The 21,264-nt window shown below is 48.7% G+C and overlaps 1 protein-coding gene and 1 long non-coding RNA gene across 9 annotated transcripts in view; one reads left to right on the top strand and one right to left on the bottom strand.

Annotated features, from left to right (window-relative positions):
- Nucleotides 1–2,993: 2,993 nt before the first annotated feature.
- Nucleotides 2,994–21,264, bottom strand: part of SPMIP7 (sperm microtubule inner protein 7) — a 49,055-nt gene continuing 30,784 nt past the window's right edge. For 6 of the 7 annotated variants that reach the window (XR_014816881.1, XM_084978546.1, XM_084978550.1 and 3 more), the window contains 4 exons: nt 17,453–17,494; nt 15,955–16,062; nt 6,468–6,575; nt 2,994–3,193 (listed from right to left, as the gene is read on the bottom strand). Coding sequence is in view for 5 of the 7 variants with exons in the window: in XM_084978546.1 (XP_084834672.1) it covers nt 3,070–3,193; nt 6,468–6,575; nt 15,955–16,062; nt 17,453–17,494 (382 nt within the window). In the remaining 2 variants the exon portion in view is untranslated. Of the gene's footprint in view, nt 3,194–6,467; nt 6,576–15,643; nt 16,063–17,452; nt 17,495–21,264 lie in introns of those variants that run through there. The other variant, XR_014816882.1, reaches the window with a different exon arrangement.
- Nucleotides 11,088–19,273, top strand: LOC110255549 (uncharacterized). Of its 2 annotated transcripts, none has more exons than XR_002336094.2 (3): nt 11,088–11,344; nt 14,191–14,269; nt 15,812–19,273. It is a non-coding gene; the product is annotated as an uncharacterized LOC110255549 (long non-coding RNA). The 2 variants fall into 2 exon arrangements; XR_014816884.1 differs by having other exon boundaries at nt 11,101–11,344; nt 13,348–14,269.

Genomic DNA, 21,264 nt, shown 5'->3' with positions numbered 1-21,264 from the left:
GCCAGTGCTCTGTCCTGTGTGCGAAACACTAACAGGGAAGCATCAAACTTTTAATGTCATCTGGATCCTCTCAAGTGTCCCTGAGGGCTGAGGCATCTCCAGAACGACTCCAGAGGCCTGTCCGGTGTCTGTCAGGGTCTCTAACTCATCTCTTTACTTAATATGGCTTGAGCTTCCTGGCAGGCATGGGGGAATGGAAGCACTTCCCGTTTTAGTATTTTCCACTTAGGGTAATTATAATTTCACCCCGTCTATATTATGAATCATCAAATTTTAGAAAAGATTGAGGCAGATGTCTTATATAATTCTGAGACTCAGGTACTGGTTCTTCAAAAGGGTAAAGGTTTTCCTGGCTCTCAAGTTTTACAAGAAATTTTGAGGGTAGTTTCTTTTATAAGGGTTTTGGAAGAGTTTTAAACAGATTGCCTTTTTATAACTTTTCAAGTTTTCCAGCTTTAAGGAGATACATGTCTACTGTAGTAAGAGTATAAAATATAGAATTAAAACTATTAACTTTAAAAAATATTTCCCCACATTATTCAATGCATATATTCATGTATAAAGTTAAAATGGGATAATTAAATACATACTGTTGTAAATTCTGCTTTTTTGCACTTACCAACAATTGCACATATATCTTTCCATGATAATAAATACATAGAGAGTGTTCCATTGTCTTTTTTTGGGGGGGGGGGCTGCATCTGTGGCACATGTAAGATCCTGGGCTAGGGATCAAACCTGAGCCACAGCAGCAGTGACAAATGCTGGATCCTTAACCTGCTGAACCACGGGAAACTCCCACATATAGGGTTCCCTCATCTTTTAAGGCATATATTTCAGTATATTCATGGACAGCTTATTAAAGTTTCTCTCACTGGGCCTTCAGTTTTTTTGAATTTCTCTCAGTTATGAAATACTGAACCCTCAACTTCTTTGTAAAAAAATGTCTTTACTCACGGGGGAAAGGACCAGGGACAAAGTCCTAAAAGTGAAATGGCTAATCTGGAAAAGCTCTTGAAACATCTTTGCCAAATACCCTCTGGAAAGAAGTTTCCAATGTCACGACCTGAGGGTGGAAGTTAAACACACAGATCCCTTCCCATGACCATGGACCGTGGGTGAAAAGACAAAAAAAAATACAGTTATGCCTCGAATTCTCCTGGGATGTAAAGATTTTATTTATTCGCCATTTGTATGTCTTAGTTTTGGAATGTATCTGTTAATACCCTTTGTCTTATTTCTATTGGTATAATGTCAGAATCTATTGTCTGATATTTTCCCAACAGATTTGTCTAAAAAAGCTTTGGTGGCATTTTTAAATTAATGCTACTTCAGCTTTTTAAAAATCTTTCAAAAATGTTGGTGGTATGTTTTCATCTAAGAAGCAGGTTTTTTCTTTTTTTTTTTTTTCCCCCATGATTTCTGGCTTTAGTGGCTTCTTTGGAAAATTTCCCCTACCCGCATAATATAAACCAAGTCTCCGGAAGTTCGAGGTCACCTCTGTGAGGCTGTGCCTTTTACCCGGCAAAGCGCTATTCCAGGAAGAGCTGTCTCGGGTTTTACAGCTCACACTCAGATCTGCCCTTCCCTTTTGTCTCCAAATAGTTGTCCCCATATCATCTACGGAGAAAAATCTCTCCTGGATGCAGGAGTTTAAAATGATTGCTCTATCCGTCCATTTCTAGATTTTTCTCTTCCTCTCTCCCGGGGAGTCATGTTGTTCAGAGTTGTACGTGCATAATATTTTTACATCATCACATCGTAAATCCTTGTTTGCAGGTGAAGATTCTTGTTTTGGCCTGATTTTTTTTTGACAGAGTAGCTCTTTCTAGAAACAATCAGACCACAAGATCAGGTTCAGTGGAGGCCATTTCTTTTCTAGGAGGGCGAATCGGCCCCGCAGGCTGGCTGGAGGGCGGCTGCGTGTCCGTGTCCAGGTAGGAAGGCGGCCCCAAGAAGGCCTGGAGCTGCCGTCCAAGCCGCGGGGGTGTCCGCCCAGGCAACAGACGGTGCTCAGGGAACAGCACTGATTCTCCCTTCCAGTGGGAAAAGCCGGGCCAAACCGCCCCAAGGACTTGGCCGTGTGCTTGGAGTTCCGTGGGATCCTGATCTTATTCCGAAGCTCCTGAGAGAAGGAGAAGGCATTCTGGTTATTCGATGTTTTGTGTGTAAGTAACTCGGAGAAGCTTATTCCATCTGCGGAGAAATGAGTGGCTAAAGTGCGGAAGCCTGGGTTCCGGTTCTAACTTGGCTGAGTACGAGCTGTGTGACCTTAGGTCCCTGTTCACTTCTCCACGTCTGTCTGCCTTTTCACGGAACAGCAGAGGATGTGTAAAATGCCTGCCGTGGGGTCGCAGGGTCACATGAGCCGAGGTTAATGAAAGCTCCGATCCACAGCTCCATGTACGAAGACAACCCCACGTGGGAGGCTGGAGGGACCCACACACGCCTGAGTGATGCTGGAGCTGGGCGCCCCGCGGTCAAGGCCCCGGACAGGCCACCGGCGGACCCTGCAGGGGACACGTGTGGCCTCTGACCCTCACGGAGCCTGGCGCATGCCTGTCTCTCTGAAAGAGAAGCCATGGTGCCAGCGAAGGAAGGCTCTTGTCCTCTTGGTCACAGACGCTGTCCCCACGCGACACACCCTGGGTGAAAAGAACGCCGCTCTCTTTTCTCATCCACCACACAGGGGCTTTGATGGATAATCTGTGATCACAGACTCTGCGATCTAGGCTCTTCCGTTACAATCCCTACAGTGACGCGAAACCTCTAGGGAGCCTGGCATTCCAACTCTAAAGAGGAACCTTCTAAAATAAAACCGCTGCCACTGGTGGCTTCCAGAAACCGCAGGCTGCCACCATGGCATGGTGGCATTGCAGGGCAGTGCCAGCTGAATGACTGAGGCTGGGGGCACCAAACCTTGTCCACCTTCTACACACACACACACACACACACACACACACACACACACACGCTGGGCACAGGCTTTCACCTTATTTCTTTTATTTTCCATCACAGGGTGCACACTGCCTCCCCAAGGCTCAGGCCTCGTCAGAGGGCAGGTCCTTTTCAGGAGCCTACAGTTTCCTTTTCCTTCTTCTCGAAGGGGTTGTGGGGCTTTACAGTCGTGACCATTTGAGACAGCGGCCCCTGGTGACGGAAGACGTCAACTGCCATTTCTTTCCCTAAGACGCTATGAAAGAATGGAGGGAAAAAAGACACATAAAATAAAATAAAGATACACAACTCCACACACTCTCCAATTAAAATAAAATAAAGATACACAACTCCACACACTCTCCAATTAAGGGTGTACGCAGATGGGCGAGAGAGCAGGAGCCCAGGACAGAGACTGGGGTGGTCGGTCCTTGTGTGTGTTGCTTCCTTTATTTCATTTTTTTGCACTCAGTTCATTAATTGTCTTCTACGCACGGAAGTGCAAACAGTTAGCTGACTGAAAATCTACTCTGTGCCTAGAATAACCGTAGATGCCAGGAATACAGAAAATACAGCCCGAAGCAGATGAGGATATGCAGAGAAGCAGCTGAACAACCAAGAGTTCCCACGCCCGCCCCTGCAGGAGTGGGCTCTGGGCCTGACGGAGGAAGGGTCACCTTTCTGGGTTGAGGAAGGATGGTCACCCAGAATCTATGACAGCGAGGACTTAGGGGGGTCGGGCAGTCAACCTGGGGCAGGCAAAGGTCAGAGTTCCCTGAGACAGGAAGGTGGGAGGGCACGGACCACGTGGGTGGGGCTGGTGGAGGAAGGTGGGGGTGGGAGGGGCGGGGCGGGGCCCAGAGCTGGCTCCAGCCTGCAGGTGGGGAACTGAGCTCTAGATGCGCTCTGCCTCCACAAGTCTTAGTCTGCTCATTCCCCCCAGTGGAAACAAAGCCCTGGAGTTCCCACTGTGGCACGCGGAAAGAAACTCAACTGGCATCCATGAGGATGCCAGTTCGATCTGTGGCCTCGCTCAGTGAGTCAAGGATCTGGCCTTGCCATGAGCTGTGGTGTAGGTCACAGATGTGCCTCGGATCCCCCGCTGCTGTGGCTGTGGTGGAGGCTGGAGGCTGCAGCTCCAATTCGACCCCTAGCCTGGAAACCTCCATATGCTGCGGGTGCAGCCCTAAAAAGCAAAAAAGAAAGAAAAAGAAACAAGGCCTTGACAAATTTCTTGTGAGAATTAAAAGAAAGAAAAAAACCGTGAAAAAGTAGAATGCAAAGCAAAAGATGCCTTCCGAACCCCACCTGTGCCCGGAGGTGTCCGTCCCAGTGTGGACACGCATCAGGCGACCTCTCGTTGATAGCAGCATGCAGCCTGTAGCACTTCTGCTGCAAATCTGCTGTTTTTCAAAACACACACATACACACACACTGCGATGCTCCCATGCCGCAGAAGTTACAAAGCACATGGCAACTGAATCAAAAGGGGCCTGTTTTTATGCTGCGATTGTCACGAAGTAACCATTTTTTATGTTGTGGAACAAGGTGACGGAGGTGACAACTCCAGCTTCTGTGAAGGTTGCCTTCTGGGGTGAGGCAGGCACAGGAAACACTGGGCGTGCCGGCTGGAGTGGAGAGGAGCCGGCCTCACCCGCGGATCCCGAGACCCACGGCGCCCCTCGCCCCCACCTCCTCCTCTTGAACGCGGCCCCTCAGTCCCTCTGCCTGCTTGTCCGCACCTCCTCTCAACGCCCATCCTAGCCCGGCCGGTGTCCTGTACAACTTGCTCAACATGTGTCTCGGGGACCACATGGCCCTCTACCCCTCGGCGTGGACGTTCAAGGCCTAAGCCACTCACCCCCAAGCCCCCTCTGCAGCCCACCAACCACAAGACCCGCCTCAAGTGCGCAGTTCCCACCTTGGGGGGGTCAGCTTCCATTGGACACAGGAGCTGGAGGAGGGAGAGGGCTGGGGGCTGGCGGGGAGGGGTGGCCGTCTGCTTCTCAAGGATGCTTAGAAAGGGAAGGAACAAGGGAGAGGCCCAGGGAGGAACCCAGGCTGAAGGGGAGCCAGAGCTCCAGGGAGGATGGACCTTTTAGAAAAGTGAGAGCATGTCTTTCTGAGGAAAGGCAGTGGAAGCAGTGGCGGGAGAAGAGATTCTGATTGCGGGGGGGCGGAGAGATGGGGCCCTGGGGCAGTGTGGCCACTCCTGGGAGAGGGTGAGTCCCCCGAGGGCAGGGCTGTGGGCACAAAGACATGTGCATGTGGCCACTTCAGGGACAGGACAGGCTTTCAGCAGGAGGGGCCTCATCCCCCAGAGCAGCAAGGGGCGCATCGGAGGCTGGCGCTCGGCAGTGTCCAGGGCACGCCCTGCGCAGAGGGCGTCTCAGAAACAGCAGGAATTCCTGGAACACCGTGAACATTTGTTGACTCAAGGAAAGAACATATGAAGTGACCAGCAAAGGAGAGGGGAGAGCTGGATGAGCCGAGGGCCGGGATCCGAGAGGCCCTCCACGGTTCCGCCCTTCGGGGCCCTCAGGAAGCCCATCGGGCAGGAGGTCACTTCTGGTCACCGCCTGACGGTCACCACCCCCTAGCCCGACCTGCGCAGGGCCCCCTTGAGCACAGCACCTGTCCTGCCTTCTGCACAGCACTTGCCTCTCCAGCATCACAGCTTCTGCAGTTACCTGTGCACTCGGCCTCCCTCCATCGCCGTTTTCTCAGTTACCTGTGTGCCTCTTGGCCTCGGCCGTCTTACACACCAGAAAGTAAGGTCCCCAGAGCCAGGATCTGTCCTGCTCATCCTGTGTGCTCAGTGCCTTGAACAGGGCCCGGCCCAGGGTGGGTGCCCCGAGGGTCGGATAAACGGATGGATTTTCCACCGAAAAGGAGAAAAGTCACCCTTTGGTGGTCGGGGGAGGGGGCTGCCTCCCTCCCTCTTCTGACATGGGAGAGCTTATTTATCACACAGGGCCTCTGGCCCCAGCTAAGACACATTTGCATTTTCTGAACTGTGTCATCTTATTCGCAGGGGCAGACTCCCCTCAAACACTTTCAAATGTGACACATGACACGCACTGACCCGCCTCTTCTCTGGCAGCTTCCAAGCTCGGAGTGGGAGACAACCCCCCATCGAATCCCTCCTGCAAAATGGTGTTTAAAAATACAGGTGGCTTTCCGCAGAAACTTGTCTTTTATGAAGAAAGAGGTGGAGGTGGTGATTCAAAGGGAGTACACACGCGTCTCACACAGCACGTTCCACGCGTGTTTGGCTGACGACGCCGAAGGGGGATACGTGTGCAGAGCTGGGTCCCAGAGGCAGAGACACTGTTCCCCTAAGAAGCTTTAAATACCTCGATGTGCTCCTTTCAGCAACAGGAGAGCGAAAATGCACTCTTCTGTCTTTTCAGACCTGACACCCCAGTGTTCTAGACAAGGTCAATGGGCCCTTAGTTGTTCTTTAATGGAAGGATCATAATTAGGGTGCCCCTCCCCCACACCTGGGTACATGGGGACTCATAACTTACCGGTGCACTTCTGAATCTGGCGAGGGGGTTGTAGATGGAATATTAGAATTTGCTGGATGGGTGGCCGTGAAATGAACCTTTCCGGTGTATCCTGGAATATTGGCAGAGCTACAGGAGAGACAGCAAAGAGGGGGAGACAGGAAATGACAATAGCAATTTCTGCAAGAGTCACGGCCTCCAGCGCCCAAATAGGAAGCCGTCGAGAAGGACGCCGTCTAAGGGTTTTGTCCCAAGTAAGGCCTGGAAATCCATCGCAGACAGGAGAGCACGCCGGCCTTCGGGAGCCCGGGGCTGCAGAGCGCTGCAGGCAACAGTCCTACTCCAGGACCGAGGAAACTTATTGCAAGACTATGTTTTTCTACTGTTTGGATGGGCATGTGTTTTACACACACGATTCGCCGTTGAGCTGTTTCTTAATGAAGGCAGACACGCTTTCTTTACCAAAGAGCAGACGTGGGTCCCGCACAGAGCTGGGAGACGCGGACTCCAGTATCGGTGGACATACAACTGGGATGTGCAAGCGTGTCCTGCTCGCCACCACTAACGTACTGACTTCGCGACATCTGCTGAAGGGCAGCGTTTAGCTCAAGGCCCCTGACTCCTCTGCCTCCCTGGTCCTTTTCCCCCCCGGGGGAGAGAGAGGAGGAGGAGAACACAGGATGTGTGGCAGGGGTCCTCAGAGTGCATCGAAAATCCGTCTCTATAAAGGCAAAAGCAATCGTGCAAAAGCAAATGTTTCCTTAGGTTGCCCAGAGCAGGTGAAGAGTCGCCACTCTTGTTACCATTTTTAGGGCATTCAAACCCTTTCCCTGGATTATCTCCTGAGGGAAAGGAGGGGCCGGGCCCAGCCCGAGGGCTGTTTAAGACACGCAGCCTCACCCTCAGGAGCGAGGGAGCCTGTGAGGTTGGAACTGTATTTCGAAGAGCAGGAACCCACTCCCCGCAAACCACGGGGCTCCCCCAGATAACACGCCGCCTCTGGAGCTCAGCCCTGAGGGTCCCGCTTGCCTCCAGGCCTGCTCTGGGGACAGAGCGATGCACTGCCATCGGGGCAGGGAGAAGGCCCGCTCAGCTTGCCTTGTCTGCATCCTGGGTGGTTGGCGCCTGCATCCCTGGCCCCTTTCTGGGAGCGTGACAGCCCTTGGCCTGGGCCCTCATCCCGACACGACAGCAGGAGCAGCAGCCACCAAGCCTCTGCAGAAGGCTGGGGTGGGGGGGGATGCCCTCTGTGGGTCTCCTGGTTTTGTCCCGTCCTTCCCACACGTCCAGTAAAGTCAAGGACACCTCAAGGCACCCCTGACCCCAGGAGGAATTTTCACTCTGAAGCTTCAGGAGGCTGCCCTGCCATGGCAGGTGGCAGGCAGACAGCTGAGAGCAGGCAACAAACCTGCGCTCAGGGTCTGGCTCAAATCTGGGCCCGTGACTCCACTCGGCGGCTCTCAGACCTGGACAGTGATGAAGCCTCTTGTGGCGTCGGCTAGAAGGGGTGATAAGACCAAGCTCAAGGACACGGGCTCAAGGTCCTTTCTGTACCCTTCCATGCATGGACCAGGTGCTGGCATCACGATGCTGGGTGGACATGACGTACCAGGCGGGCCCTGCACTGATCAATGTCCTCTGTGTCTGGAAGAACCACTGCCCAGCTCAAGGGCGATAAAACAGGGGACACTGGGGCAGACGAGGCGAAGAGAAATCCCACCAAGGGCAGCAGCAGAATGAGCCGTGCAAGGTCATGGAGCTTGTGAGACGAGGGGAATCAGGGCCAGGCCTCCCTTCCAAGCCCACGTGGCCCCGGGCCAGCTCAGCCAGGCTACCCCCCAGGGTGCTGGGGGTTGGAGGCTGTCAACCAAGGTGAAGGCAGCTGGCAAGTCTTTAGCACTTGGTAGGTACTCACCTAATTCTCATTGAAATATAAGATTTTTAAAGAAATAAGAAATGGACAAAACAGGAGCCTGGTAGGTGAAGGGCGCAGTTTATCCAGCACAGGATGCTGGAGAGACATTAAGACAGCAGATTCCAAACGTTGTTGGGAAAACTCCCGGGGATTTTTAAAAGGTACTGATGCCTGACTCCCACCCCCCCGGATAGTCAGACTGAATTGCTAAGGGGTGTGACCCGGGAACTGGGGTTTTTAAAAATCTCTCCAGATAATTCTAGCATGCAGCCAAGTTCAGAAGTCTCTGTTTCAGGTTTGTTGGAGGTACCCGGGTGAGTGAACCACCGCTGCCAAATTCTAGGCAGTGCCCTTTAGGATTTCTCGGAATTTTCTTGAAGAATTGCGGCTGTATGTGAGAGAGGTTTAAAAAAATGGGGCAAAATCATTCATGCATATGTCTCTCCCCCAAACATTCAAGCTTCCATGCATGTTACAGAGGAAATCCCCTCCTCTGTGTGAGAGGTTTTTTCCACCGGCCCCGGACACCTGCAGCATGAAAATGCCTCTGAAGTCACAGCCTCCCATCAGAGCAGTTAAGAAGCCAAAGATGGGAGTGAGTGATGTGTCAATCAGGAGAAGGGCTTGATACAGAACACCATACAACGACGACAGGTGGCTTGTGGTGTGCAGATCACTGATGTCACATGGCATCGTACATCACACTAGAAGAATATCCTATGACTTCATAGCTAAAAATAACAGCAGACTGAATCAAAGACAGGCTGCTTGGGTTTGAGAAACGAATTCAGTTGCATAATAAACTGCCAAGCATGTGAAAACGAAAGTCCTCACCCACGTTGCTTCTACGACCTATTCCTTTTAACCCGTTTGCAAGGACAGTGCAAGGGGACTTTTTCCCCCTTCAGTGCAACATGTTGACCTTAAATCCAGAAGAGAATGGTCTCTGGGAGCCACTCTGCAGACGCGTGGCTGATAGGTGACACGGTTTTTCAGACGGAAGACACAAAAGTATTAAAGACACTGAAGCGGATGGGCGCGGGGAGAACTTCCAGCTCAGGGGTGGGTTCAAACCCACGCCTCCCTCTAAGGAAAGCCAGGAGAAGCGGGCACCGCCTGAAAATAAGAGAAGTCTTCATTTTCACCTTTGCTCCACAGCTGCTGGTCTTTCGAACACCTTCTTTGGTACCCACGTCCCCAAATAAGTCTAGAGTTGATCCACTGGTGGGTAACATGAATCCATTCCTGCCTCTGTACAACCACGTGGGCTCTGCTCACCAGAGCACAACAAAATAGACATGAAGTAACTTGAGAACTACAAGGAAGAGTGTAAACCAGTCAGAAAAAGGGAGCCCAGACGGTGTGTGATCACACAAAAGAGAGGCAACGGAGCAAAGCCAAGTTACATGCGGGATGCGGGCCACATGGAGGTGAATTAGAATCCCATTCTGCACACCACGGTCTCTGAACCACAGCCCTGACTCATCCTCCTGGAGCGCCCACTGCCACCCAGGCACCCCGATGACATTACATGAGACCACTTATTTACTCTCACAGCACCCTGTGTCACAGGACCTGGGATCACGCCCATTTTAGAGATGTGGGCACAGAGGCAAAAAGTCTAAGTTGGGTGCCCAGAGACAACTGAGCTGGCAGGTGGCAGAATCGACCCAACCCAGAAGGCCTGACACCCAGGCTCCCGGCCGAGCCAGGAGAGCTGTGCTGGGGTGGAGCAGACTGTCCTTATTCCAGGTGCGGCTGTGGCACGGGTTCTAGCCACTTGGATGCTCAGTTATCGAGAGCTATTCTGTGGGAGGTGCAGATCCAGCAGAAGTCAGCCGGGCCTGGCTCCTGAGAGGAGCACATGTTTTAAATGCTCAGCCAACCCAAGCGGGCAAAAGACCTTGGATGCCTCTAAGAGCGGCAGTGGGGGGATGGGGTGGGGGGGATATGGGAGGGCTATAGAGAGGGGTGTGGGCTCAGGGTCCCAGCAGCTGGTGTTTGCCTCCAGGCTGCCCCCACCAGCCCTGGGACCCTGGGAGCTCAGAGTCAGAGCTTTCTGAGCCACCTCCGCCCACGTTGGGGACATCTGCAGCTTCCTGGCAGGGAGGGGTGGGGAGGTTACCCGTGCAGATGTGGGGGGAGGGGAGGCAGGCCTGGGGAAAAATGGGAGGATCCAGGCTTCAGGGAACCTTGAGCTAAGGGGGTGCACAGGGAAGGCTGAGGGTGGGGGGCAGCAGAGGGGAAAATGGAAGAGGGCTGGGGAGCTTGGACTGACGTGCTTGTCGTTCAGGGAGAAATCCAAGTCAGACCAGAACTGGTTTGGTCCTGGGCTGTGTTTCTCTGAATGCAATAAGATGCTGTGGCCCCCGATCGGTTCAGAAATGAGTTTTACTCCTTAAACTCTAGTGGATGTTTTTTCTGCCCCTTTCCTAGAAGCCTCGCAGCTTCCACCTGGAAGGGGACGTAGAAATGACCCAGCAGCTGACCTTCGGAGCAGGGCTGAGGCTCAGGAAGCGCTCAGTGGCTGGAGGCTCCGCCCAGAGGCCTGGCAGCGGCTCTCCTAACCCTCCTGAAATGAGGGATTTGGGGCACCATCTCCTCTGCCTGGGCCTCCTCATCTGCAAAGTGGGGCGAGCACCCCTTCCCGCACCTCTGGCCTCATCACCCTACTTTGAAAAGCAAATGAGAGAGCAGATGTGAAAGTTCTCTGAAAAGGCAGAAGTGTCGGTGGGCCGAAGGAACTGCTATTCATAGCCCGTCTTCAACCTGGGCTGCGGTGAGAGCCCGTTAAAAGTGCAGCGCCCGCGGGAACAGGCAGGGCGGCCCGCTTCCAGCTCGGTCCTGCCCAGGGGTCCACTCTGGACAGTTCCTCCTTATTCGAAGATGCATCACCCCTGAAATGACTGAGGTGAAGCAGAGGGAACACGAAACCCTGTGACGTCCTGAAATAAGAGCCTGCAGTTCAGTGGAAGACAGCACGGTGAGGGGCTGGGTGGATGTGGGAAACCAACAGCCAACGGCGTCTGGAAAGCACCGGCGTGGGGTCAGGGGGTGCACCCCTCCTGCTCGGAGCCCCAGGGTCCCGGGGGGAAAACAAGGGAGAGGCGGGAAGGCGGGACCAGCTGAGAGGCAGGTGGAGCACCAGCGGCCGGCCCTCCATGTCCTTCGAAAGGGCAAGGCCGAGGCTTCTGGATGCCGCCTGTGCCCGGATCTGCCTTTACACATCCTTCTGCTGGCGGGTGCTTTGCACTCAGGACACCCGAACGCAAAGCATTTTGAAGCTACATGGAACTGCACACTCATTACTAAAAGGAAACAAATTTCTTTTCAGCCCTGCTCATTAAGCTCTTGCAAAGAATATGGCTCTAGTATTTAAGAGAAGAATTAAAAAACAAAACAAAACAAGATTTGGAAAGAAAACAAGATTCAGGGGGGGGATCCTTATGTTCATCTTGTTTGCTTGACACAGATTATAAGTGATGAGTGACTCCGCACCATTTTTTGGGGGGGAATTCCTACTCCTCCCTAAGCTTCAAGAACTCCTGCTGAGACTTGAGGTTGCCAGGGGGAGGGGGGAGGGAGGAGGACGGTCGGGAGTGTGGGGTCGGTAGATGCGAACTCTGACATTTAGAATGGAGAAGCAATGAGGTCCTGCCGTAGAGTGCAGGGAACTACGTCCAATCTCCTGGGAGAGAACATGCTGGAAGATAATGTAAGAAGGGAATGTAGGTATCTGTATGACTGGGTCACTTTGCTGGGCTGCAGAAATTGGCACAACATTGTAAATCAAAAACACTTTAATAAAAAATGTTTAAAAAAAAGGCACTCCCACTGAATGCAGTGGATATTGTGGGTTCCAGTTCCTAAACTAGTCCAAAGTGAGATGCTGGGAACCTCAGTGGAAACTGAAGTATGGCCTCGGGTTCCTTCCCTCAAAGAGCTTTTAATAGCGGGGCATGCCTACCAAATCAGAAAATAGTTTACTTTTAATGAGAAAACGCATGCAATTTATGCTACAGAAATGTGTGTATAACCGGGCAAAGACCCATGCAGAGGTTTTTACTGCTCCGTGTTTAACAACAGGGAAACGTTTGGAACGGCTTGGCCTCTGTAAACCACGATGCAGCTCACAGGGGGACGCCATGCAGCCTTGAGAGAAGACCCTAATAGCCCCGCGTGGTGCCAGGGAAGACGGCTGGGCATACGTCAACCCTGCACCCGCGCCCAACACGCGGGCACACACGATGAAGCGCAGGCGCCTGCACACTGCAGACAGCAGGCAGGCTTGAGGGAGCAGTTGAAGACGTACAATTCTCAATATCAGGACAGAAAATGAGAGAGGGATTTTATTCTCACAAACACGTTGGACTTGTTTTTATATGAACAAGAAAGAAAGATGCTATCGGGTGAGCTTGGATGCCAGCACTGACGTGAGGGGCGCAGATACACACTGGACGTAAAATCCGGTTCCACTGTAAACTTACCTAACACAGCCAGGGAAGGATTTGGCGACTTGCTTAAGAGTGTCTACGTATTTTGACCCCATTATCCACTGCAAGGAGTCTCCGTGAAGTGGGAAATTCCAAATCACAGAAAAAGCTCACTTAAAAAATGTCTGAGAGCATTATTTAGCATAGCCACAGATGGGAAGAATTTACATGTGGAGCCGAAAGGAACTAGTCAGTGACAGTATATCTACACACATGAAAATGACGATGAACTCGTGTGCCCACGATGACGTCATCATGGGAAAGTAGTAAAAATTCTTTAGGTAGTGTTATTGCAGCTCCATAAATACACACAAGCAAGATGAAAGAGGCACACGACTGATGGAAAGGTGCCAAAATTTTATGTTTATGTGTGAAAGTTTGGTGTATTTTTAGTGTTTTTGTTTCTGCACTTTTTCTCTAATTATCAGGTTCAGTTTTAGACTTACTTTAATTAAAAATTTCTCCCTTCCTTCCTCCCTTCCCTTCTTCGCAGCACCCGTGGCACATGAAGTTCTGGGGCCAGGAATCGAACGCAAGGCTCTGCTGTGACCTAAGGCACAGCTGCAGCAACGCGGGATCCTTAAAAGTTATTCTTAAAACTGTTAGTCTATCACCACCAATACAGCAGGCATGTCAGGCAATTTGGTGGCCAGACTACAAAATCAATGAATGAGAAAAACTTGAAAACATTTACGCTTTGGGGAAGCTAGTGATTCCCACAGTGGAGCCGCCTGAACTCAGGAGTCAGTAGCCTTGACTGTCTGAAGCGCGGCTTCCACCGCGGGAGTGGGCGCGGGGCAGGGCTCCCGGCCGTGAACAAGCCCACGGACGACGAGCATCTTAAAGAGAGTACCAAAGCGATTTCTGAAAGTTTCGATGAGAAGACAGAGGGAGAGTCCTCTTTGCCCTCCAAGAGGACGGTGCTGTCCGCTGGGCACAGAGCAGATGCGCTTCCGGCCGGGACCCCACGCAGTGGCATCGCGTTGTGTGGATGCTTCCGCGCTGGGCGCAAGGTGATCTTGTGGAGACGAGGCCCCGTTTTTGTTTAGAGACTCAAGTACGTATAGACACACCATAAAGCAAAGCAAGCAAAGGAGAAGCACAGAGTCTGACAGTGATGCCTTCTGGGTGGGGGAAGGAGACCCCAGAAATGAGGCTGGGAGGAGGACACGGCTGGCTTAAAAGACTTGAATAAAATGCTATTTCCTTGGCTAGGTGGGGGACACAGAGGCATTTCCTCGTTCCTTTACTTTGTATGTTACATGGGACACTATATACATAGATTTGGTATCAGTACCTCAAAATAAAAATGGAAAACATTTCTTTGTGTTCAAAGGTTAAAATTCTATTTAAACACGAGACCTCCTTCATTGAGAAACTTCGCAACCTCAGAGGCCCTCTAGTGCCCAATTTGGGTAAGTGCAGTTAAATGTCTTCGATTCTTTTACATGAACGTAATTTCTTTTCCTTAAAAACAGAAATTAACAGCAAGATGAGGTCAAACGGCATATGCTCCCAGATGTATTCAAGCTGAAGGGCATGTTCTTCATCAAATTTTAAAAATGCTGCCAGACTGATCTTTACTCTTTGAAGAATGACCCTCAAAGAATCTGTTTTGATTCTTCAGAAAGAATGTTTCATAAAACACTTCAAAATTCAAATGGACATTTCAAAGGAGAAACAGTACTACATTTTTATGCCCATAGAATATTTGCAGTTGGTTTTGTCCTCATATGCTTTCTTAGAATTGTTAGAATTCCTACGTTTAATAGCCATAATTTCCTTGCAGAAATTAAGGAAGAATCATATCAATGAACCCTTCCTGAGGACTCAGCTAAAACATCACAGCCTTGAGTCTTGTGGGTGAAAGTGACCCCTCAGTCGAACTGAGATCGAAAGCAAGGAGTTAACTCTGAGGGAGGCTTCCCCTCCCCCTCCTTCCCTTCCCTCCTCCTTCCCTTCCCTCCCCCCCCCTTCCTTTTCTTTCTTTCTTTCCGTTGAAATAGATCAGCTCCCTTAATTCTTCAGTGCACTAAGTTACAGAGATACATTTTAAAATCAAAGTTGTGAAACGTACTTTAGTTTGGCCAAGTAGTCAAGGGAATTAGAGAGTCAGAATACGTAACATAGGAAAATTCAAAATTATTTTATGGGATTTAAATAGGTCTGAAGGACAGATAATATGAAATTTAGCTAGTTTGTCATATGGGCACAACTGATTTTTTTTTTTAAGTGGAAATCCATTAACATTTAAAAACCTGTTGTGATTCACACTATAGCCTGGCACGACCTCTCCTGCAAGCTCTGCAGTCATCACAGAAACGGATGGTTGTAGCAGCCATGCTTGGCAGCTCAGTGGCCTAATGAAAAGACACAGCACCTCGGCTTCCTGTAGCGTGTCTTGAGAGTGCCAGGGAAGTCATTTCTGAGCCTCAGTGTTGCCATCAGTGAAAGCAAATATATATCTACCTTTGCATTCTGTGTTGTACGTGTGTGTGTGCACACATTATATATATTTTTACATTCTGTGTTTTATGTGTGTGCACACACACATCTTTATAGTCTGCATTTTATATGTGCGTGTGCACACATAATATATAATATATATGCAGGTGCACAGGTTAGTCAGGGCTCAAAACTAATTTCCTGTGTGAGAAACCACAGTTCCTTCAGGAAACAGCTCCCTTAATTCTTCAGTGCACTAAGTTACAGAGATATATTTTAAAATCAAAGTTGTGAAACATCTTTTAGTTTGGTCTTTCTTCCTAAGCTGTGCTCAAACCTAGGCCTTTTTTTAAAAAAAATTACAGTTTATTTCCAATGCTGTGTCAGTTTCTACTGTTTTAATGGAAGTTGATTTGCCACGTGGTGTTGACTTCTGCTCTACAGCGAAGTGACTCCGCCACATATACATACGCATTCCTTTTCATGTCCTTGTCCACTGTGGTTTATCACAGGATATTGGATGCAGGTCCCTGTGCTCTAGGGGGACCGAGTGGCTCCTCCGCGGCCGTGTTGTAGTCCTTCATTCTTCACAAAGCCCACTGCCACGCGTGCCCTCAGTAAGGAAGTGCGGGGACTGGTCGGAAGCGGGACTCACCGGCTTGTGTTTGCAGAAAGAACTTCAGAGCTCCGCGCCCCGGCGAGAGAGGCGGTGTCGCCGTGGGGGTTGTCAATGTCCTCTGCGTTCGTGGACTGCACGCAGCCACTGCTGGGGCAGAGAGAAAAGACTGCTGCGTTTCTTTATGAGACACCCAGAGAAAACAGGGGAACGTAAGCCAGCTCTCAAAGGAAAGCTGGCCAAAATGGATCAAAACTCAAAATGCAAAAAACCAACTATGATGATGGAATGGTTTGCCTCACAAACATAAAGTAAGGCGAGTCTCTCATTTGAAGAATAAGGGGTGATCTGCGGTTTGGGCCCGAGGGAGAGCAAGTGCTGGTTCGTGATTGAGAGCAAAGAAGGGGGCTGTTTCTGCAGCCCTGCGCCTCCTTCCCTGGAGCCTGGGAGGTGCTGGGGGGGGGGGGCCCGGCAGAGAGGGTCCCAGAGCTCAGAGGGCGCCCGTGGAGATGGAAACGGGGCAGGTGCCTGGGGTTCTGGGCAACTGGCAATGTGCCTTCAGGCCTGAGAGAGGGTCCTGGCGGCATTTCTGGGGCCACCAGTGGAAAGATGAGTCACCTCTACTGTGAAGCAGAAGAGGCAGGAGTAATGGGGGAGGGCAGTGCAAAGGCCCGGATGCCTCCACTTTCTGGGATTTACTTTGTTCTAAGCTACCGCAATCTGAAGGTTTATGCCCCCCACCCCCAATTTTTTTCGGCCACGCCCTTGGCAGGTGGCAGTACCCCAGGCCAGGGACTGAACCCATGCCACAGCACTGGATCCTTAACTGCTAGGCCACCAGGTTACTCTCCCCACCAAATCCACAGGCTGAAATCCTAACACCCAAAGGCAACGGTATCAGAAGGTGGGAGGTGCTTAAGTCTTTAGTGCTCCCAGCCCCCTGCGCTTGTGTGTGGGCAGGGCAGGAAGTCTGAGACCCAGAAGAGGCCAGCTCTGACTTCCAGCCTTCAGAGCTGTGAGAAATAAATGCCTGTTGTTCAGTAGCCACCCAGTCTGTGGTATTTTGTCACAGCAGCCCAAGCAGGCTAAGATACAAAGGTTTTCTCCAGCATAAAGAGAGAAGACCCCTGAAGGCGGATGGCCACACCCTGGCTGTCTACAGAATGCAGGGTTTCAATTTCAAAAAGCAGGAGGTCACATTTCCTGCCCTTCAGCATTAGTGAGCAAATCACAGCTTCCACCTTAAGTGGAAAAGTCTTTCTGGTTGACAACACCCATTATTAGCAGCATCCAGGGTGTTTTATTTCATAAAATAAGCAATTTGGGAAAACTGAAAATACTGCTCCCTCTTTCTTTTATCAAACTCTATAACTCATCTTTGATGACACTCCCAACAGGCACGGAGCTAGAAGAACAGAGATTGGCTAGAAAGTGTAAGTTGTGTTTAAAAGTGCCTTACAAACACGAGTGAGCTGAAAGAAACTACAATTTAGATGTAATTCTAGTCATTTTTAAAACATTAAGAAACATTACTTACGTATAGAGAGGAAGGTATTTGCTTCTGGAACTGGGACTCACACTTAGAAAAAGAGAAAAAAAGGGCAGCTGAGTAACCGACATTTAAGTTAATAATGTCAAATTATTACAAATCAAATGATGACGGTATTTCCCCTTCTTAAAAAAAAGTCTTCAGAGATGTCTCATAGGAATGGGCTTCCAAAAGTTAGTAATTTTAAACAGAAACGATTTAAAGGTACAGTTTTACGTGGTGAAAAGCAAACACAGAATAAATTGACTCCAAGCAGCCGAAGGCACACACGTCCTCGACTGAGACGCCTGTGATCTAGTCCTATTTCAGAGCTTCTTCTCCCCCGAGTTCTCCCTGCTGGGAGCCTCCTCAATGACTGGATAGGCCATATTTGGCAAAGCTGAGCTCTCGCTTTCTCAGATCTTCAGTCTGAGTGGCTCTCAGTGACCAGAGAGTGGAGGCCTCCACGATGGAGGAGAAGCAGCCGTAAGTTAGGCGAGATTGCAGTCACTTAGGCGCTTCGAGGACCTTTAGGTCTATGTTGTAGTTTCCCTGCTCTGGCCCCAGAATCAGCCCTGTCTTCAAGGATCTCGCACTGCCTTTTATGGAGAGTGGCATGTTAAACCAACGTCTTGGAGCTGGACCTGCTTCTGGCTGCTGGGATGTCCTGCTTCCAGGCCCTCCCAGGGGAAGGAACACATGGGTTTATATGAACCTCTGTGTGCCCACACATGTACATATAGTTCTGTATTTACTGTCTGCATATATATAAAGGCATATACCTCAAGTGAGTATCTGGGCTTGAGTCCAGATCATGGCAATAAAGTGAATACCACAGGAAAGGGAGTCACACACACTTTTTGATTTCCCAGGGCACATTGAAGTTGTGTTTGTCCCACACTGTAGACTCCTTAGTGTGCAACAGCACTGTGTCTAAAAAATGGACATACCTAAATTAAAAAATACGTTATTGCTAAAGAATGCTAAGGAGACTGTAAGCCTTCAGTGGGTCGTGATCTTGTTGCAGAGTCACGTTAAAGCTCACTGATCACAACTAGAACTATAGTAACGATGAGAGAGCTTGAGATAGTACAGGAATGGCCAAAATGTGGCACAGAGGCACAAAGTGAGCAGATACTGTTGGGAAAAAAAAGCACAAAGAGTTGCTTGACACAGGGTTGTCACGGCCCTTCAATTTGTAAAAACCAAACAACTTAAATAGGATTATCAACAATTTCAGCTGGCTGTGTTTACAAGGATCTTTTATTTTTGAATGTTTTAATCTTTTACTTAAATTATTACCATTCACTTTATATATATAGAATCTATTAAAGATGATTTTTTTTTTACTTTTTTTTTTTAGGGTTTCACTTGAGGCATATGGAAGTTCCCAGGCTAGGGGTCTAATTGGATCTACAGCTGCCAGCCTACACCACAGCCACAGCAACACCAGATCCTAGCTGCATCTGCGACCTACACAGCTCATGGCAACACCGGATCCTTAACCCATTGAGCAAGGCCAGGGATTGAATCTGCATCCTCATGGATCCTAGTCATGCTTGTTACCACTGAGCCACGTCGGGAACACCCAGAAACCTATTATTTATATTGGGGTATAAAACTATCTTTTAAATAATCTTTATACAAATTTTACATAGTATTTTTAGAATATGGCTCAATAAAATCTGTTTCTTAACAAGACAATATTTTTCTCAATACTGTTACTATTCGCAAATCCAGATTCAGCATTTAAACCTGATTATGATTTTGCATATTTCCACTTCATTATTCTTTTTTCTTCTTGTAATAAAAGTCTTCTTTAAAGGGCAATTTATGCTGGCTTTATTGAAGTGATACATACAACTGTTAAAGATTTGAAAAATGTCACCTTTGATTTTTTTTATTTTTCCAGAACTGAAATTTAACATTAATTTTGCTGACTAAGGCTAAAAGTCTCCCATACTTTGCTTTGCAGTTAATCATGGGTTAGGTAAGTAAGAAATGAAACGTGTAAGATTAAAAACCCTCTCATTGATGTGATAATCAAACTGATCAAAATCAAACCAGAAAATCAAATGAAACCCCAGAGAATAATCTAGCTGTGGACACATGCATTTTTCTTAGGCATTATCTGTCTGTCTCACACTATTCTTCGTAATTAGCCATGGTATATTTTGCAAAATACACATATCTATTTAAAGTGCATTTTTACATTTTGTATCCTATTGAATTTTCACAAAATGCTGGTTGTGACTCTTCACTAATGGGCTGCAACCAACAGGCAACAAACTACCCATTAAACTACCCAGAAGAGCCTCCTCATCAAACAGGGCCATGAGAACTGCCTCGTCATGCTGGGCGACGGATCCCTTGCTCACATCAAGATGCAATTTCAAGTGGTTTAAAGAGGTAAATGTGAATAGCAAAACTTCAATTTTTTTAAGAAAAAGTAAAATATTATTAATCATTACTTATTACTTCTGGTGGAGAAAGAGCTATTAAAATTTTCACAAAAGTAACGAGATAGGGAGGAAAATATTGATGCGTTCAGTTATATCAAAATTCAAAACTTCAGCTCAGCAAGGCACACTGCAAAATAGAGAAATCGCAGACCAGGAGATATTTTGATGCGTGTTACCAATACAGGATTTTTATCCAGAATAACAGACATAAAACGACTACAACCAATCAGTAAAAGACAAACAACCCAACTGCAACAGGTGAGTTACACATGTGAACAGCCAAGGAAGGCATAACTTACAAACAATGGCTTTTAGAAGCCAGGTAAATGTCAGCTAAAGTTATAACAAAGTACAATTTCATACTTCTAAAAGTAAAATTTTTTAATTTGAAAATTCGAAATGCTGGCCACAAAGCACAGTAGTGGAAACTCAAGCATTGCCAATGGTTGGTCCACTGGTAAAACTCACTAGAAACAGTGTTGCAGTATTTATATACAAAGACGTGCACACCTCTTGATGCACCACCTGCAGACGGAAGGATGCATATATAAAACCCAGAAATGTCTTTTTTTACACTTGGGAACATAAAAAATGGGCGTTGTTTCCAAATTCAATAGAAATCAGACAAAACATCAAATGACGGTATGTTCACTCAATGGAAAACCACGCATCAGGGGAAATGAACACCTAGAGATGCCGGCATGTATGAGTATCATACACACAATACTGAACACAAATATTAAGTTGTATGAAACAGACTCACAGACACAGAGGACAGACTTGTGGTTGCCAAGGGGGAGGGAAAGTTGGGAGTTTGGGATCAGCAGATACAGACTATTATGTATAGAATGGAGAAGCGACAAGGTCCTACTGCATATTCGCTATCTTGTGATAAAAACCACAATGGAACAGAATCTGAAAACTACATTTAAAAACCAGACAAAAAGCCAACAGAAAGCGTAACACATGTCTTAAGGATTAAAGGGGTGCATGAAAATGTGCAACAGCAAATCCGGAATAATGGTGACCCCTCGGTGGTTAATGGGCTTCGAGAGAAGGACAGGGGGCATCTGCAGGGTTGGGATTGGTTTGTTTTCATAGTTGGGAAGCAGATACACGGACGACCTCATTTTCCTATGTATACATTTTACATAGGGAATTTCAAAAACAAAGTTTGGGGGGCCACGCTTACAGCATGTGTAAGTTCCTAGGCCATCAGGAATCATCATCAGTTTGTTCCAAGGATCAAACTGGCACCACAGCAGGGACACCACCAGATCTTAATCCGCTGAGCACCAGGGAGCTCTCAAAATAAATGAAATTTAAAAAAATAAAAGCAGAGATGATGGCTGGATTGTG

This window comes from Sus scrofa, chromosome 9, assembly GCF_054392235.1.
Source record: "Sus scrofa isolate SSC_HxYL_T2T_F1_AM1 chromosome 9, Sscrofa_HxYL_maternal_Yorkshire_Landrace_v2.0, whole genome shotgun sequence".
Classification (NCBI taxonomy): Eukaryota; Metazoa; Chordata; class Mammalia; order Artiodactyla; family Suidae; genus Sus; species Sus scrofa.
The sequence above is the reverse complement of the archived record's forward strand: the minus strand, read 5'-3'. Positions and strand labels throughout refer to the sequence as shown.